This window comes from Sorex araneus, chromosome 5 (genome assembly GCF_027595985.1).
Source record: "Sorex araneus isolate mSorAra2 chromosome 5, mSorAra2.pri, whole genome shotgun sequence".
In the NCBI taxonomy this organism is placed as follows: domain Eukaryota; kingdom Metazoa; phylum Chordata; class Mammalia; order Eulipotyphla; family Soricidae; genus Sorex; species Sorex araneus.
In genome coordinates this window covers 34304706-34323436 of record NC_073306.1, presented here as the reverse complement: position 1 = coordinate 34323436, position 18731 = coordinate 34304706, and the positions used below count along the sequence as shown (strand labels likewise).

The 18731-nt window shown below is 48.2% G+C and overlaps 1 protein-coding gene across 2 annotated transcripts; it reads right to left on the bottom strand.

Annotated features, from left to right (window-relative positions):
• Positions 1-350: 350 nt before the first annotated feature.
• Positions 351-7900, bottom strand: SVBP (small vasohibin binding protein). 2 transcript variants are annotated; one of them, XM_055139156.1, is made up of 3 exons: positions 7803-7900; positions 7018-7162; positions 351-762 (listed from the first exon to the last, which is right to left on the bottom strand). In XM_055139156.1, exons 2-3 carry the CDS (start codon positions 7129-7131, stop codon positions 676-678), a joined length of 201 nt encoding a protein of 66 aa, XP_054995131.1. In that variant the 5' UTR covers positions 7132-7162; positions 7803-7900; the 3' UTR covers positions 351-675. The 2 variants fall into 2 exon arrangements, with proteins under 2 accessions (XP_054995131.1, XP_054995132.1); XM_055139157.1 differs by lacking the exon at positions 7803-7900 and adding an exon at positions 7364-7778.
• Between the last annotated feature and the right edge of the window lie 10831 nt (positions 7901-18731).

The window sequence follows — 18731 nt, the reverse complement described above, 5'->3', positions numbered from 1 at the left end:
GGGGTAATTCCTGAGTCCAGAGTCAGGAGTAACCCCTGTGCATCGCCAGGTGTGACCCAAAAAGAAAAAACAAATTGAGGGTCTGTAGATCTGCATGCTTTAGCCCCAAGGAGAAGGAAAACTGGAAGCAGTCCTTCCTCCTTTCCTAACTTTTATAACCTAACCCACATATTTGGTTTGGGGGCCACACCAAGCTGTGCCTGAGGAACCTCTTGGGAGAATGGAACCTCGGGACCCGAGTGCACAGCAGGTGCCCCAGTCAGCCAGGAGCGTTTCCCTGGACCTGCCGTTTGTTTTCCCTTTAACTTTTCTTCCTAGAACTAGGCACACTCAAACAAAATGAGTAAATGAACATTTTACTAATTTTATTTGTATTTTTAGAGATTTAATTTCACAAGAGACACTGATTTTTTTTTCCCCCTCCAATAACATAAAAATGTTTCTTTTAAAAAATCTATTATCTTAGGGTAAAACAAGTCTTTTCAGTGAGCACGTGGCCAATTTGGAGACATCACTGTAGCAGAAGCGACAAACAAGTTCAGACTCATCCAATTTTAGGAATAATGTAAATGTCCTCGTGTCTAGTTCGGTAAGGCTCCAAATGATCATTGCAGTTTAAAAGTGGGAACGTGCTCCCCTAAAAGCCTCCAGGACACTGTCGCTTAGCCCGGGATCTCACTCTCCGGGCGGCTGCATCTGCTTGCAGAACTCATCGAACTGCTGCTGCTCCAGCTCCGTCATCACTCTGTTGAGGGCGTAGATCTGAAGGGGAAAGAGACAGGTCAGCCCCAAGCAGCCGCGCGTTATCCAAGACACCGTGGCTGGGCCATCTGAAGACGCAGCGCTGTGCCAGGGAGGCAGGGGTAGGGACAGAAGGTGGCTGTTCCTTTCCTTCCCATGGACAATCAGGAGAGAAGCAGTGAGGCAGGTGGCCAACTAAAAAAAAAAAAAACTGTGGGGGCTTGGAGGAAGAGTAGAGTGGGCAGGGCACTTCTTGCCTTGCACGCGCCCAACCAGGTTTGATCTCAGACGCCACATATGGTCCCCTGAGCCCTGCCAGTATGGTCTAGCGCCCTCTATCTCTATCCCCTTACCCCCCCCAAAAAAATCTGTGGGTCTGAAATGCGCAGAGTGGTGAGGGACATGACAGGTGACTGGGCAGGGCAGAGGTGGGTATTATGGTTACGTAATGGTAAGTACTGGATCATTCTCGAAACCCCGACTATGCCATTATGAAGGATATCAGTGCTGCGCTGGGGGAGCTGAGGGAGCAAGAAAAGTATGTTGAATCATGCTCAAAGAATCTTGATTTCCTGGGGTCAGCTCTGGAGAGCAAGCAAAGCATATGCCTCAGACAGTAAAATTAATACAGCTGTCAACCATCTCAAAATTAAATAAAAAATAGGAAGGTGCTGGGGGCTGGAGCGATAGCATAGCGGGTAGGGCGTTTGCCTTGCACGCGGCCGACCCGGGTTCGAATCCCAGCATCCCATATGGTCCCCTGAGCACCGCCAGGAGTAATTCCTGAGTGTAGAACCAGGAGTAACCCCTGTGCATCGCCGGGTGTGACCCAAAAAGCAAAAATAAAAAAAATATATATATATATATAAAAAAATAGGAAGGTGGGACATCCATCGAACTGCAGTAGTCAGTTATCCATAAAGAAATCATAAACCTCTTCAATTTGTTAAAAAGAAGAAAATTAAGGGGAACAGAACTTGATATAAAAGAGACAAAATGAAAAACTAAGAAATAAGAAAAAAAATGCCAACTACAGGCAAAATGAATGAAAAAGCTACTAAGTGTGTAACAGAGAGTGCCAACAAGACTGTGATGGTTCTCAGACTGCATGAAACACTATCACTGACAGCAGGGTACAGCACGGTGACTAAAATCAAACTTCAGGGGCCAGAGTACAGTGGGTAAGGCGCTTGCCTTGCATGCAGCTGAGTTTGTTCCTCGGCATTCCATATGGTTCCCCAAGCCAACCAGGAGTGACCCCTGAGCACAAAGCCAGGAGTAACCCTTGAGCATTGCTGGGTATGGCCCCAAATAAACACACACACACATAAAACACACACACACACACACACACAATTAAAAGAAAAGAGAAAAGAAAGGGCCAGGAATGACTATATAGCAGGAAAGGCTCTTGACTTGCATGTGCCCAACCCAGGTCAGATCCCGGACACCCCAGATGGTACCCCAAACCCCACCAGAAATGATCCCAGAGCACAGAGCCAGGAGTAAGTCCTAAGCACTGCTGGATTTGCCCCAAAAAGAAAGAGGTAAAGGTTATTATTCTCAAAAAACATGCTAGTGATGAAGCGATGATTCAAGTGGTGGAGCTCAGTGGCTGGGGGCCCCTGCTCTGCGTGCATGGTGTCTGATTCCCCAGACCACATGGTACCCAGAGCACCAAGCCCAGAGGAGCCCCTGAGGAACTGCTGGGTGTACCCCCAGACCACAAATACATATGGTCCCCTGAGCATCACCAAGAAGCACAGAGTCAGGGAGAGCCCCTGAGCGGTACGGGGCATGGCCCCCGAACAAACAAAAGCAGAAGCCCCTGCTTCTTCCCTTCATGCCTCGATGAGCTGGTTTTCTACTACTGGGCTAGACACTGAGAGGGACTTTTTTCTGGTGGGGGTGTGGGAGGGGGCATTTGGGCTTTACCCAGGGCTGCTGAAAGACTACTCCTGGCTCTGTGCTCAGGAGTCACTCCTTTTTTTTTTTTTTTTTTTTTTTTGCTTTTTGGGTCACACCCAGCGATGCTCAGGGGTTACTCCTGGCTTTGCACTCAGGAATTACTCCTGGCGGTGCTTGGGGGACCATATGGGATGCCGGGGATCGAACCCAGGTCGGCCGCGTGCAAGGCAAACGCCCTACCCGCTGTGCTATCGCTCCGGCCCAGGAGTCACTCCTAATAGTGCTCAGGGGTCATTCCTCATCAATACTGGCATGGAATCTGGGTTGGCCACAGGCAAAGCAAGTGCCTTAACCCCTGTGCCATCTGAGAGGGATCTGAAGTGGCTCCCTGGAGCCCTGGGGATCAAGAGGGCAGGCTGGGAGGAGAAAAGGGCCTGTAGAATAAGCAGAGAAAGAAGAGTCTGAAAACGGGTCAGGTGGCCAGGCCTGCCATCAAGGGCTGACTTTCAAGGAGGAAGGAACACCAGCGTGTCAAGTGCTGCTCTGGGTGCCAAATGCGCCTTCTGTAGCCATCTGTCCTCACACCTGTCCTTCAGGGCTGGCTTTCTACAATATGGCATCTTTGCAGAACTGAATGGAAACTGTGTCTTCCTCCCCACAGGGAAGGTCTTGTCACATTCCTATTTTAGGAGATTACATTCCAGCCAAGGGCAACACAGAAAATAGCAAGGCAGCCACACGGCAAAGCAAAGCAGGAGGAAAAGTCAGATTATCTGGTCTGATCCAATCCTGCTCCTCTGTAACTTTGGTTCGGGTCACATTAAAGTGAGAAAAATGCTGGTGGGGAGATAGCTCAGTGGTCTGGGGTCTCTGAACTCGGCACAGTCTGGGCCCCTGAGCATCTGTGGGTCAAGCCCTGGAGGCCCCTGAGCCAAATAAAAACAAAGGAGGATACTATCTTCTGCCACACTAAGTAAGCATCTATTTCCTACTTATTTCAGAAGGACTTCCAAAGGTTGAAATGGAAGGATGGCCAGGAGAGATAGAAGTTACGCCAGCCTTGCATCCCACTGACCCTGGTTCAAATCTACAGCATCCTGTAAGGTCCCCTGAGCACAGAGCCAGAAACAGTCCCTGAGCACCACTAAGTAGGACTCTCCGCCACCCCCAAAATTAGAAAAAATAAAATGGAAATGATTGCAGTTCACACTTCAAAGCCATGATGTCAGGCTGATACAGACATGCGGGAGCAGGTGGATCCTGACGTGTTCAAGTGCCACCTGCTACTATAGTGCAAATTCACAGTGTATTTCAGCCAGGCAACACACACACACACACACACACACGTTCAGTCTGGGGCTTGCACAGTAAAAGAACAATAGGCTGAGCAGCTCAGTGACTCAACCACCACTGCTGAGGACCGAAGCATTTCTCTGTGTCAGGCATGGTGCTAACAGTTTCACACAAAGAGCTTGAGCAATAGCACAGCGGGTAGGGTGTTTGCATTGCACATGGACATCCTGGGTTCGAGCCCTGGCACCCCATATGGTCCCCCGAGCACCGCCAGGAGTAATTCTTGAGTGCAGAGCCAGGAGTAACCCCTGGACACGGCCAGATATGATCCAAAAGGAAAAATAAAGACTGCATGAGCCACTCTACTTCCCTCCATTTACCATTGATCCATTATCTGTGTAGCTACCTTTGATAAATAAATATATGGATTTACAGAATGATGAGCCCAACCTCTTCTTTTAAAAAAAAGAAAAAGTATCACACGAAACAGACCTGTTGCTTATAAGGATCTTTTTCTTTTTTCCCCTTTGTTTTTGGGCATAATCTGGTGGTCGTCTGGGCTTACTCCTGGATCTTCGTTCAAGGGTCACTCCTGGCAGGGCAGAAGGGACCCTACGGAGTGCCAGGGACTGAACCAGGGCTGGCCATGCTCAAGGCAAGCACCCTGCCAGCGGCAGCTCACACTCAGCCCCGCATACAGGCATCTTCATTTTACCAAGAAGGAACAGAGGAGCTGAGGGTTAGAGGCTGGGGTCACCCAGGAAGAACTGGGATGCACGGAAGAGCTGAGATTTAAAGTCAGACAGATACATTTAACTCCTGGAACTCAATGGAAGGACATCAATAAGGATATGAATACTCTACTTACTGCCTATTTCTACAGTGTGCACAAAAAGACAGTTTCTATTCGAATAGTCCCCAGGCCTCAGAATGTTCCCCAAAGAGCAACAGAGTAAAATGCTCTGGGGGTGAGGGTCCACAAATGGAAGTGAAGGAGAGAAAAATTTCTTAGAATCCAGGCCCACAGCTTCAAATGGTTGGCATTAATTCAACGGCAGATTTCCTCTCCTGGATTAATTTCACACTACTAAACTAATCTGCTATACTTACAGTTCAATTTACCCATTAAATGTAAGCTCCTTTGCGACAGTACAGACCCAAGTTCAATCCCGGTACCACATATGGCTCCTTTATCGGCTACGAGCAAGTCAAGGGTTTTATCCTCTGCATAATCACTCTGGCTCCTGCATTATTATATCTAATATTAACATGTTGATGATAATGCTACTTTTTTTTTCTTTTAGTTTTGGGGCCACCCTGACAATACTCAGAGATTAGTCCTGGCTCTGCACTCAGGAATTACTCCTGGTGATGTTCAGGGGACCAACCATATGGAATGCCAGGGATCGAACCCAGGTTAGCCACTTGCTAAACAAGAGCCCTAACGCCGTAACTCTCTCTCCAGCCCCCACAACCATTTCTGCTGATCTGTGACGTCCCAGTATGAGCCATCAGTTTGACACTCCACCCAATGGGACAATCAAGTCCAAGCCCCCACTGGGGTCAAGGTGTTTCACATGAATAGTAGATAAAAATGCCAGAGAGTGGAAGCTTTACAGCATTTGCCTTGCACGCTGCTGACTCCAGTCTGATTCCCAATACTGCACTTGGGTCCTGTCCAGGACTGATCCCTCATAGCTAGGAATAAGCCCCAAACACGGCCGCCTGCTCCCCACTCATCCCCCAAAATATAAGCAAAACACAAAATAAAACATGGATTCTTATTAATGTTAAATGTAAACGTGAGTATAAAGGAACATTATATTGCTCAAGGATATCTATTGTTAAAAAAAAAATGGCTGCTGGTGGGCAGGGGGGAAAAGACAGAAAACAGAAAGAGGGCAAAGGGGACCTCAACTTTACAGGTAACTTCTGTTTTTGTTTCAAAAGGACTCTAGAGAGATAGTAACGTGGGTGAAGTGCTTCCCTTGCATGTGGCTGACCCAAGTTCGATCCCTGTCATTCCGTATGGTCCCCTGAGCACTAGCAGGAGTGAGCAGAGCACCACCCGGGCACAGAGCCGGGGTAAGCCCTGACCACCCCGGCAGTGGCACAAAAGTCCAAAATAAATACAAAGGACTCTAGACAAATGTAGTAAAATGTTCACCACTACCGGGCTGGAGCAAGAGCACAGCGGGTAGGGCGTTTGCCTTGCATGCGGCCAACCCAGGTTCGATTCCCAACGTCCCATATGGTCCCCTGAGCACCGCTTGGAGTAATTCCTGAGTGCAGAGCCAGGAGTAACCCCTGTGCATCTCCAGGTGTGACCCAGAAAGCAAAAATTAAAAAAAATTCTCACCACTATTAAAACATCTCATTTTCCTGTCTATTCAATTTCCCCCAAAAAAAATGAATCATAACTTTCCCTGATATTAAATATGGAAATAAACTCATGTCTGGATGTGGCTCAACACAGGCAGAGAAGCAGTTGACGCTTTCTGATTTTGGAGGCCACACCTGGGGTTACCCAGGGCATACTGACTCTGAGGTCACGCCTGCTGGTGCTCAGCAGAACCATCTATTGTCCTAGGGATGGAACCTGGGCCAGGTGCATTACCCACTGTACTATGTCTCCGGCCCCCATTTCAGCTTAATTCTCAAATTGATGGTCTGTTTTGACAGCACAAGGAACACATGAGTGGGTGCAGCGAGACAGTCTTTCCTTCCTGGGGATGACCCCTAACTTACCTGGCCAAATCCAGAACATCTCTGTTCTGCCACGCTGACCCCTGCCTCTCGCGGTGTCCCTTCCCTTTCTCCTTTCTTCCTCCCCTCAGTCAGGTCCCTATCACAAAATCTGCACCAGGACCATTCTGGAGATGGAGAAATGCCTGAGGATCTGCCTGTCACCTGGCACTGGGCTCTAGGCTGGCCCCACCGTAAGCCTCCTGTCTACACCCAGGGGGACACCTGTTGTGCCAGCCGGCAGGCGGGGTGCCTGGCACAGGTCGCTGCTCTGTTCTGTCATCACCTCCGGGCCATCCACGGGTGCAGAGCCGCCCTCCCTCATCTCACCTCTGCTCTTTGTCTTTGCTTCAGCTCCTGCTGGGCTGATTTCTGCTTGGCCTTCTCCACTCTGCCAACAGGTTCCTTAACTTTGGATTTTTCCTTACGTGCAGGTGTATCCATGACTTGGCTTCAGAATATTCTTAGCTCTGAACTGGACGGTTACAGGAAGGGGGCTGTCATCTTTCAAAGCACAACAAAAGCAAGCCCAACACGCCGAGGCCACGGCCAGTTCCCTGGCCTTCCCCTCCCCGGGCCCGGCCCCTGCCCCTGCCTCTGACAGCGAGGCGGAGAGCCGCTATGGAAAAGGGACCTAGGTTTTCAGCTCCAGCCCCTGGGGAGCGGCCGTCCCCACCTCCCCGGGTGTCCCTTCGGCAAGACCCCCTCCCGGATCTGAGCCTCAGATTTTCTCGGCTGCAAAACGGGGCACCGGTCCCTCTCCTGTTCTCCCAAGAGGTGTCGGCGAGGCCCCCAATGAAAAGAGCCACGAGGATGTCATTGACCGCGTCGTGCCCGCCCCCCGTGGCGCGGTCAGGTCCAGCGAGCCGGCCGGTGCGGGGGTGGCCCCTGGGCCACCGCTCTGTCCCCGGCTCGGGTCCCGGGACCCACCAGCCGGGCCCGCCCCCCCACGGGCCCGCCCCCCGCCGCCGCCGGGCCCGCCCTAGGCCCAGGCCCGGCCCCAGGGGAGGTGCCCCTGTCCCGCCGCGCCCTCTCCGGGCTCCTTCCCGCCCGGGCCCGAGGCTTCGCGGCTCTCCGCGGCGCGGGCCCCACGGGGCAGCCTCGCCTGGCCTCACCTCCGGGCCTCGGTCCCGAGCCCGCCGCGCCTCGTCCGGGGCGGGTCTGGGGGCGGGGCCCGGGCGGGGGGCGGGGCGATGGAGCGGCACGCTCCGAGGCACCGCCCCGCGGGAGGGTCGCGCATGCGCAGCAAGAGCGTCGCCCTCCCTGTGGGCCGCGGGGCTGGGGCGGGGGCGCGGCTCGCGCTAAGGCTCCGCCCCCTCGGGGTGGGCCGCGCATGCGCGGCCTGGGCGGCTCGTTGTTGCTCTTGGCAGTGGGGCTGGGGCGGGTCCCGTTACAACTAACAAAAGCTTTTCCTGGGAATGTTTTCTGGGACAGCTGCTAGGCTTTGAAGGGGGATATCTGAAACCAGGGATTACATTCTGCGCCATCAATTGCTTAATTCGAAAAAATGGGCATGGACATTGCCGCTTCTTTGATAAACGATCTCTTTAAAGGATCCTGTTTGCCACGGTTCTCTCTCCCTCCCTTTCTCCCTCCCTCCCCATCTTGTTCTCTCTCCCTCCCCCCTCCCTCCCCCTTCATCCTCTCTCCGTCCCTCTTTCCCTACGTATCCCTGTCTTCCTCCTTCCCTCCCTCTCTCCCTCCCTCCTCTCTCCCTCTCTTTCCCTTCCTCCCTCCCCTCCCCCTCTTTCTCCCTCTCTCCTCCCTCCCTCTCCCTCCATTTCTCTGCCTCCCTCTCTCCCTCCCCCTCCCTTTCTCCCTCCCTCCCCCTCTCGTCCTCTCTCCCTCCCTCTCTCCCTCTCCTTCTCTTCCTCCCCTCCCTCTCTTCCTCCTTCCCTCCCTCCCTCCCCCTCCCCTCTTTCTCCCTCTCTCCTCCCTCCCTCTCTCCCTCTCCCTCCCTCTCTCCCTCCCACCCCCTCTCGTCCTCTTTCCCTCCCTCTCTCCCTCCCTCTCCCTGTCATCCTCCTTCCCTCCCTCTCTCCCTCCCTCCTCCTTCCCTCTCCCTCTCTTTCCCTTCCTCCCTCCCCCTCACCCCTTTCTCCCTCTCTCCTCCCTCCCTCTCCCTCCCTTTCTCTGCCTTCCTCCCTCTCCCTCCCTCTCTCCCTCTCTCCCCTGCTCCTGCCTCAGTGCTCGGAGGCCCAGTGTGCTGGCTCTCTAGCCATTTTTGAGCTCTCTAGGTCCCTGTGCAATGTTTGAAGTAGAAAATTAGAAAGACTGATGTATAGGTAATATATACAGAGAAAAAGTCAAACTGATGCATAATTGATCATTTTACAATCACTGTCAGTGTCCTCCCACTGTTCATCGATTTGCTAAAAAAAAAAAAAAAAAACATTTTACAATTATCACTGTCACTGTCGTCCCGTTGCTTTTCAGTTTGCTCGGCAGACTCCAGTAACGTCTCCCTTATTAGACTTGTTACTGATTGCAAGACAAGTTATAACACTACAAATTAAAATAGTTATACTTTTCATTTATTGCATTTCAGGTATTAGTGAAAATATTAAGTGTTATGCCTACAGAAATCTTATTCAGTAGTAGTAATAACAATACTAATAGCTACCTCTCTCTGAGTTCATTATATTCTATGCACTGTTCTTAGAATCCACACTAATTTATTTCCCATAATAGCTATGTATAGGGATGTGCATGTATAATAATATATGATTATTCCCAATTTACAGATAAGGGAACAGGAGCACCCAGAAATTAAGAGACTTGTCTAAGGTCACATGGTCAGTGGCCCAGCAAGTGTTTCAGTCAGGATTCCCAACACAATGACTGGGCCACAAGAAAATGTCCTAAGGCCCAGATTGCTGTCCTCTAAGGCAGTCCGTCTCTCTGTGGGGTTCCGAAACCATCCAAGGGCCAATAGTATTAGCCCCTCGTGCAGCTGGGGAGTGGAGAGCGGCTACTTTCTATTTGCTCCCTTAAAGAAGGTGGATTTCCAGTGAGGCCCTGAGTAAAGCCTGTATGCTGTGTTCCCCACCCAACACACACACACACACACACACACACACACACACACACACACACACACACACACACACACACACACACACACTCAAAAAACAGCAAACCAAGGACAAAGACTTCCTAAGAACTGAAACGAGGACTGCTTGCTAAAATGAAGACATACCCACCCTCTGGGGCTCTTGCTTTTTCCATCAAATTTTTAATATGCTACATTGTTACAGAGTCCCATGTGGCACCACATAGCAAAAAGCCTTAAAGGTGAGCACAATGCACAAACCCGTACAATTCTATTTATTTGAGATTTCTCAAGCCACCAAATACTTTTTAAAAAAAGGGGGGGGGGCTGGAGCAATAGCACAGCAGGTAGGGCGTTTGCCTTGCACGCAGCCGACCCGGGTTCGAATCCCAGCATCCCATATGGTCCCCTGAGCACTGCCAGGAGTAATTCCTGAGTGCAGAGCCAGGAATAACCCCTGTGCATCGCCAGGTGTGACCCAAAAAGCAAAAAATAAATAAATAAATAAAAATAAGAAAAAATAAAAAGCTTTTCCTAAAAAAAAAAAAAAGGGGGGGGGCTAGAGTGATAGCACAGCAGGTAGGGCGTTTGCCTTGCACGTGGCCGACCCAGGTTCGAATCCCAGCATCCCATAAGGTCCCCTGAGCACTGCCAGGGGTGATTCCTGAGTGCATGAGCCAGGAGTAACCCCTGTGCATCGCTGGGTGTGACCCAAAAAGAAAAAAAAATAGAATGGTGATTTCCAACATAGGAGGGAAAAAAAAACAATGAATGTAGAGCTTTAGTGCTGCCAGATAAAAAAGCCCTAGAGATTCAGTGACAAAACAATATGTCATTAACACTAATGTAATGAACCCTTCAACATGATTATGATAGGGAAAAATTTCAATATATATATACATATATAATAAGGGTGTTAAGCTTTATGTTAGGGTTTTTGTTTGTTTGTTTGCTAGTTTCTACCTCACAAAAATTATATGAGCCCTATATTTTTTCTGCGGTGACTGGGTCTAAAACCGGCTCTCATTCCTGCTCCCTGAACCCAAACTTTGGTTTTGAAACTCCAAGTCGAAGTGATCCTAAGTGGGGCTGGAGCGATAGCACAGCGTGTAGGGCGTTTGCCTTGCATACCGCCGCCCCTGGTTCGATCCCTGGCATCCCATATGGTCCCTTAAGCACAGCCAGGAGTAATTCCTGGGTGTAGAGCCAGGAGTAACCCCTGAGCATCGCTGGATGTGACTCAAAAAGCAAAAAAAAAAAAAAGTGATCCTAAGTAAACAGATAATGGGTTTATATTTGAATTTCTGGTACTTTCTATGTGATTTTTGTTCATCTGTTTCTGGAGGGACCAGACATCAATTCCTGCACTCTTGGTGTTCTTTTGTTGTTGCTCCTGCTGCTGCTTGGCAGCTACTGGATAACGTTGGTTTGTCCTTGCTTCTCCCACAACAGTGCCCCTGCGGCACACCCAACTGCATCAAGCACTGATAATCCTATATTGCTTTCCCCTGATAATCCTATATTGCTTTCCTCTTTCCTTTATGTCACTTCCATGGTTCATTTAGCAATGTCCTTTTTGTATAGACACAGGAAGACAGTTGATGCTACGCTTTGTAACATAGGAATTAATCGACTCCAACCATTCCAAATTTACTCCTGGGCTTCCATCATATTTACTTGACATAAGCCTCAGTTGCCCTTACTTCCTAACACCCCCAAAAAGAGGGTCCCAATGAAGGAACTAGATGATCCCAGAGCAAGCTGTAAGCTAACCTAGCATCGAAAGGGGACAAGATAAGCACCATAAGTATAACAAATTAATCACACAGTCATGAAACAAACTTTGTCATGATCCCCAAAGAAGTAACTGAATAAGAACCCTGCTGGGGTTAGGAAAGACTAACTTGTCCTGAGGACTATGGTCTGGAATATATAGCGAGATGTCCCCAGGAAGATCCAACCTTTAAGCTTAATATATCCTTTTTTTTTTTTTTTTTTTTTTGCTTTTTGGGTCACACCTGGCGATGCACAGGGGTTACTCCTGGCTTTGCACTCAGGAATTACTCCTGGTGATGCTCAGGGGACCACATGGGACGCTGGGAATCGAACCTGGGTCGGCCGTGTGCAAGGCAAACGCCCTACCCGCTGTGCTATTGCTCCAGCCCCCAAGCTTAATATATCTCTTATTGTGTTCAAATAAAATGACTAGAAATATTATAAGAGGTAAATTTACTATGATTGGGGCTGGAGCAATAGTATATCAGGTACGGCGTTTGCCTTGCACGCGGCCAACCCGGGTTCGATTCCAGCATATGGTCCTCTGAGCACCGCCAGGGGTGATTCCTGAGTGCAGAGCCAGGAGTAACCCCTGTGCATTGCCAGGTGTGACCCAAAAAGAAAAAAAAATTACTATGATTGCTTCAATGGATTATTAGCTGAGGAAAGGAGAAAGCAATACACCCTTAGGTGGAATCCTGCCCTTGAGCAGATCTCCTAGCAATCTGGAGTGCTGAGCCCTCAAATGAGATTTTATCCTTGAGTTAATCTCTCAGAACTTCCCCTGAAGGAGTGCCTATACCTCTGTTTGTTGTTATGACAATGTTCTAGCCCACCTATGTGTACCCCCACCCTTCATGATTTCTATATAACTATGCTATAAGAGGTAAGAGGGGTAGAGGACTTTGAGGTCTACAAGGAAACTAGGATGATGGAACTATGAGACTGGGACTACGACCAAAACTACAACTATGACTGTGCTGTAAAGGGAGAGATCGAACTACTTTGGGGAGGAGAGATAAATTGTCTACCAACAAGCCTGGGGCCCTATTTCTCCGTTCCCCCGTCCTTTGTCCGTCCATCACTGTAGGCCAGCAAGGGGAACAGTTCTCTGTCACTAAACGCTCAACGCCTTTTCTTGGAAACTCACAGGGGGCCACACCCAGGTGTCACTGTCACTGTCATCCGGTTGCTCATCGATTTGCTCAAGCAGGCACCAATAATGTCTCTCTCTCATTGTGAGACTTGTTGTTACTGTTTTTGGCATATTGAATATGCCATGGGGAGCTTGCCAGGCTCTGCCGTGTGGGCGCGATACTCTCAGTAGCTTGCCGAGCTCTCCAAGAGGGGTGGAGGAATCGAACCCGGGTTGGCTGCATGCAAGGCGAATACCCTACTGCTGTGCTATATGTGCTTAGGATTTTTTGTTTTATTTTTTGTGCTTAAGATTTACTCTGGGCTCTGCGCTCAGAGATCATTCCTGGTGGAGCTCAGAGAACAAATGGTGTGCTGAGGATCAAAGCCAAGTCAGCCATGTACATGATTAAGCCTCTTAACTGCCACCAGTCCCTGTCATTGTTGGTGTTCTGAAGCTTCCTTGTAATGTATGTCTTTTTTTCATTTAATTAGGAAACAGTTCAGTTCTGGCATAGTTTCTCTGTAATAGATTTCCTTTATAAAAGATATTCTGGGGCCAGAGCAATAGTACAGTGGGTAGGGTGTTTGCCTTGCAACTGGCTGATCCTGGTTCAATCCTCGGCATCCCAGATGGTTCCCTGAGCACTGCCAGGAGTAGTTCCTGAGTGCAGAGCCAGGAATAACCCCTGAGCATAGCCAAGTGACCCAAAAAACAAACAAAAAAAATCTTTCCTCTTGGGGTCGGAGGGAGAGTTGAGTGGTTAAGGCACTTATCTGAGGGCAGAGCCAGGAGTAAACTCTGACCACTGCTGGGTATGACTCAAAAATCAATCTTTACTCTCTCTCTCTCTTTTTTTTTTTTTTTTTGCTTTTTGGATCACACCTGGCGATGCACAGGGGTCACTCCTGGTTCTACACTCAGGAATTACTCCTGGCGGTGCTCAGGGGACCATATGGGATGCTGGGATTCGAACCCGGGTTGGCCGTGTGCAAAGCAAATGCCCTACCCGCTGTGCGATTGCTCCAACCCCTTCTCTCTCATTTTTCATCTTAGTTTTATTATTCCACAGTAGATTTTCCTGAAATTTACCCTCTAGTTCTCTTTTTTTAAATTTTTACTTTTTGGGTCACACCCAGTGATGCACAGGGGTTCCTCCTGGCTCATGCACTCAGGAATTACTCCTGGCAGTGCTCAGGGCACCATATGGGATGCTGGGAATCAAACTAGGTCGACCGCGTGCAAGGCAAACGCCCTACCCGCTTTGCTATCGCTCCAACCCCTACCCTCTAGTTCTTCTATTATTTTTTTTTTCACTCTGCTCTAGTGTTCTTCATTTCTGAGAGTTTTTCCTGGTTCCTTTCATTTCTTTTTCTGGTAGCCTCCTGCTTTCATGTTGTAAATTTAGGATCTCTTCTTATTTCACATTTCCAGGATGTCAATGGTCATTTCTTTCTGCTTTGACCTTGGACTTTCAAGTTGGAGGCTATCCTCAGATAAGAGTAATTGCCATGCCATTTTTTTGGTGTCAAACACTGCTGTTAGTATCTTATGTGTTTACTAATTTTTTGGCCACACCCAGTAGTGTTGGGGATCATTCCTGGCACAGTGCTCAGAAACCACTCCCAGCAGTGCTCAGATGGGACCTGAGGTTCTACACACAAAGCACATGCGCCAGCCTTTTGGGCCATATTCCTGCCCCCTAACTAATTTAATCCTTACACCAATGCAATAAGGTAGTCCTTGTGGTGCCACTTGCACTCACCAGCATATGATCTTGGGGGTCAAACTCAGGGACTCAAGTATACAAGGAATATGTTCTGCCCCTTTGAACTGTTTCCCAGCAGGTAGTTATTATTCTTATCTGCAATTTGCCCATAAGGAAACAAGACATACAGTGAAGGTGCCTACCCACCTCTGCTTGGAAATCAACCTGGATCTAATCTTTCCAGTTATTTCCTGGGATAAGAGGAGCTAAAGAAGGAAATGAATTGGTACTAGGGAGCAGTGAGCCAAATCCAGAGTATGAGATGGTGGTTGAGATTTCCTAATCTCCCCAACAAGCAAGGGAATGAGGGAAAGCTGAAAAGGGAAGGCAATGATCTCTATGGAATGAGGCTGCTAAGAGACTCAACAAAATGCAATGTGTGCTCCTCATTTGCCTTTTGCTTGGAGCAAACCTGGTGTAAAAGAAAAAAAAATCTGATTCAACCAAAAGCATGTGACATTAGCTAGATTGCAAATAATATGATCAATTTTGATAGGTATAGTTATGGCATTCACGGAAGAGCCTGGCAAGCTCCCCATGGCATATTCGATATGCCAAATACAGTAACAATAATAAGTCTCATTCCCCTGACCCTGAAAAAAGCCTCCAATTGTTGGGAAAAACAAGTAAGGAGAGGCTGCTAAAATCTCAGGGTTGGGACAAATGGAGACATTACTGGTGTTCACTCAAGTAAATCGATGAACAAAGAGATGACAGTGATACGGAGATAGTAATGGCATTACCTATATCATTGTGTCTGCATCATTAGAGAAACACCCTGTCAATTAAAAATAAATTCTGAGATACTTACAATTTATTTTATTTATTTATTTGGTTTGGGGGCCATGTCCAGGGAGCACTTGCTCGTGACTTCTAGCTCTGCACTCAAGAATCAGTCCTGGTTGGGCTCAAGATCATATGGGATGCCAGGAATTGAACTTAAAGTCAGATGAGTGCCTAGCAAGTGCCCTACCCACTGTACTATGTCTGCAGTCCCAGTACTTAGCAATTTAAACGATACAGTGACGGCAATTAGCTTTTAAAAAAAATCCAGGAAAAATAAAGATGAGGAGGAAGCTGATAAAATAAAAATGCGCAAACTATCAATAATGATTTATTCTGAGAGATAAGTACCAGGAACTTTATGAAAATAATATCTCTTCCTCTGTGTGTGTGTGTGTGTGTGTGTGTGTGTGTGTGTGTGTATTTGAAGCAATTGAATTAGACATTAAAAGCCTGAATGGCATTTCTCTTTTGGATGGAAATGGTTTGGGGCGCCCTGGGACAGGGGCAGTACTTGGGTCCTACTCCAGGTTCTGTGCTGGCGTTGTGGGAAAATGTGGTGCTGGGATTGGACCTGGGCTTCTGCAAGCAAAGCATGAGCTTGGCCCTTTGTTCAATCTCTCTGGCCCGATGGGCAGTTTCTGAGTTTGAGCATGGACTGAGGCTGCAGAAGAACCCTGGGTTCTACTCTCTGATGCTGCACGAGAAGCCTGAGAACACCGACTCTGAGTCTTTTCTCGTGGGATTTATACTTTCTGCAGAGAACGTTTCCCCTTCTCCTGCAGTGACCCCTCTGAAACCACAAGTTCTGTATTCCTTTTTTTTTTTTTTTTTTGCTTTTTGGGTCACACCCGGCAATGCACAGGGGTTACTCCTGGCTCTGCACTTAGGAAGCACCCCTGGCGGTGCTCAGGGGACCATATGGGATGCTGGGAATCGAACCCGGGTCAGTCATGTGCAAGGCAAACGCCCTACCCGCTGTGCTATTGCTCCAGCCCCACAACTTCCATATTCTAAGAGTGGCAAGGAGTTTAACTAGTCATTGGCAGAAATTCCATTAACCTTGTTCTTATTTCTTATGATTGTCTATCGCATCTCTGTTACTGTACTGTTGAGTTTCAGACTCTGGAAGTTTAGGAGTACAACTTCACATCTCTAGTCACCTGGTGTCTCATCACCCCTGTACCATCCTACTTCACTCCTGGTGGACATCCTCTACCAATGACCTAGAAACATTTAGCTCAAGTTCAGTGGTGGGCCATGGGCCAGAGAGATAGTAGAGGGCAATGTGATTGCCTTGCATGTGGCCAACCCGGGTTTGATCCCCTGCATCCCAGATGGTTCCCTGAGCACTGTCAAGAGTGATTCCTGAGTTTAGAGCCAGGAGTAACCCCTGATCAATGCCAGGTGTGGCCCAAAAACACAAAACAGTTTCAGAGGGCAGGATACTCATGATTGTGCAGTGAGGGGGCAAGGTCAGTGGGCAGGATTATCTAACCCTTGAGTTCACAATAAGCAATAAAAAGTTTCCCCAAATTTGAATCTTTACTCAAAATATCAAATTTCATTTAGTTATTTGTATTTGGGCTACAGTGACTGTGCTCATGGCTTACTCCTGGCTCTGTGCTCAGAGATCACTCTTGGTGGGGCACACAAGGCAAGTATCTTACCTGCTCCACTGTCTCTCCAGATTTCCATTTTTCTTTTCCTTCTTTTTCTTTTTTCTTTTGAAGCAAGGTAGTTTTTATTGAATGAAACAACAGAAATATGTAAGGTGAGAGAAAGAGAGGAAATGCATGTTCAAGAGAACATAGGATTGGGGCTGGAGCAATAGTACAGCGGGTAGGGCATTTGCCTTGCACGTGGCCGACCCAGGTTCGATTCCCAGCATCCCATATGGTCCCCTGAACACCACCAGGGGTAATTCCTGAATGTAGAGCCAGGAGTAACCCCTGTGCATCACCAGGTGTGACCCAAAAAGCCAAAAGAAAAAAAAAAAGAAAGAAAGAAAAAGCAAAGATACACAGAGACAAGCAAGCAGAGTATATGTTCAAGCAAGAACATGGGTTTGATGATCAAGCCTCAAATTTTTTTATCGTCAAAAACTCAAGTTGTGGGGCCATGGTGACAGTACAATAGGTAGAGAGTAACCTTGCTCGTGTTGGACCTGGGTTTGATCCTCAGCACCGCATACGGTCCTCAAATCCACCAGGAATGATCACTCAGCACAGACCCAGGAGTAAACCCTGAGAATCACCAGTGGGAATGGCTCACACCTCCCAAAAATGTTGGGTGATATTATACAGTGGGTAGGCACTTGCCTTGCCAGCTGACCCGGGTTCAATCCATGGCAGCCTGTGTTCCCCCAGCGTTGCCAGGAATGATCTCTGTGTGCAGAGCCAGGAGTGATCTCTGAACACCAGCAGGTGTAGCCCAAACATCCCCCAAACACTCTCCTCAAAAAAAGAAAATAACCACTCTAAGTTTTCTTCCAAGTGACAGGGACATCTTATTCATTTTTGACAAAACATTTACCAAATCCCTCGGTCTGAGTCACAATTCTATGACAGTTGCACTTTCTGCCCAGAACACTGGTGACAATTCCATCACTGAAGTACTTCGCTTAGAGAAATGCATCACTCCATGTCCTGCAGTGCTAAGGTCCTACCTCATAGTTTGGTCACTCTGAATCTGAAGCAATTTGTATTCAATGGTTGAGATCTCCCTCCCTCCCTCCCTCCCTCCCTCCCTCCCTCCCTCCCTCCCTCCCTCCCTCCCTCCCTCCCTCCCTCCCTTCCTTCCTTCCTTCTTCATTCCTCTTTTCCACGTCTTGCTGTGCTTAGGGTTTATTCCTCACTGTATTTAAGAATCACTCCTGGAGGGGCTCAGAGGACCATATGGGATGTCAGGCATCAAACCCAGTCAGGCCATATGTCAGGCAAACATCTTTCCTATTGTATTATCTATCTAGCCCAGTAGTTGAGATCAATAAAATCGGTAATTTTTATTTCAGTTTGGTGCCATTCCCTTACTTTCTAAAAGTTGCCAGTAGTTTTATCTTTTGTTGCTTTGGCAATACCAGGCAACATCAACACAGTAAAAAAAGCAAGTAACTTCCAGTTTAATTTATTTTATTTGGATTTGGACTTGGGGGCCACTCCTTTTGGTGCTTAAGGAATCGTATGTGGTTCAGGAGATTAAATTTGGGCCTCCTGCATGCAAAGCATGTCTGAGCGCTATTATAATGTAGTATTTCTAAGGACCTCCTGGAAGGACCTTAGCTCATATCCTGAGAGCTGATGTCTTAGAAAAACTCTTGCACACATCAAGCAGCAGACATACATCAAGAGTGTTCACAGCAGAACTGCTTGCAAAAGCAAAAGCACAGGGACAAACTTTTGATTGTTCTTTTGTTTGGGAGCCACAACAGGAGGTGCTCAGGGATCACTTTTGGCTCCACATAGGCTCAAAGATCACTCCTGGCAGTGTTTAGGGGACCGTATGGGGTGCCGGAAATCAAAACCCTGGTA

Bases quoted from the DNA above. Each gene is read 5' to 3' on its own strand.
- SVBP (XM_055139156.1), bottom strand. From the start codon at position 7,131: ATGGATACACCTGCACGTAAGGAAAAATCCAAAGTTAAGGAACCTGTT. The intron at 763-7,017 runs GTGAGATGAGGG...TTTCCCCTTCAG, and splicing joins AGCAAAGACAAAGAGCAGAG to ATCTACGCCCTCAACAGAGT.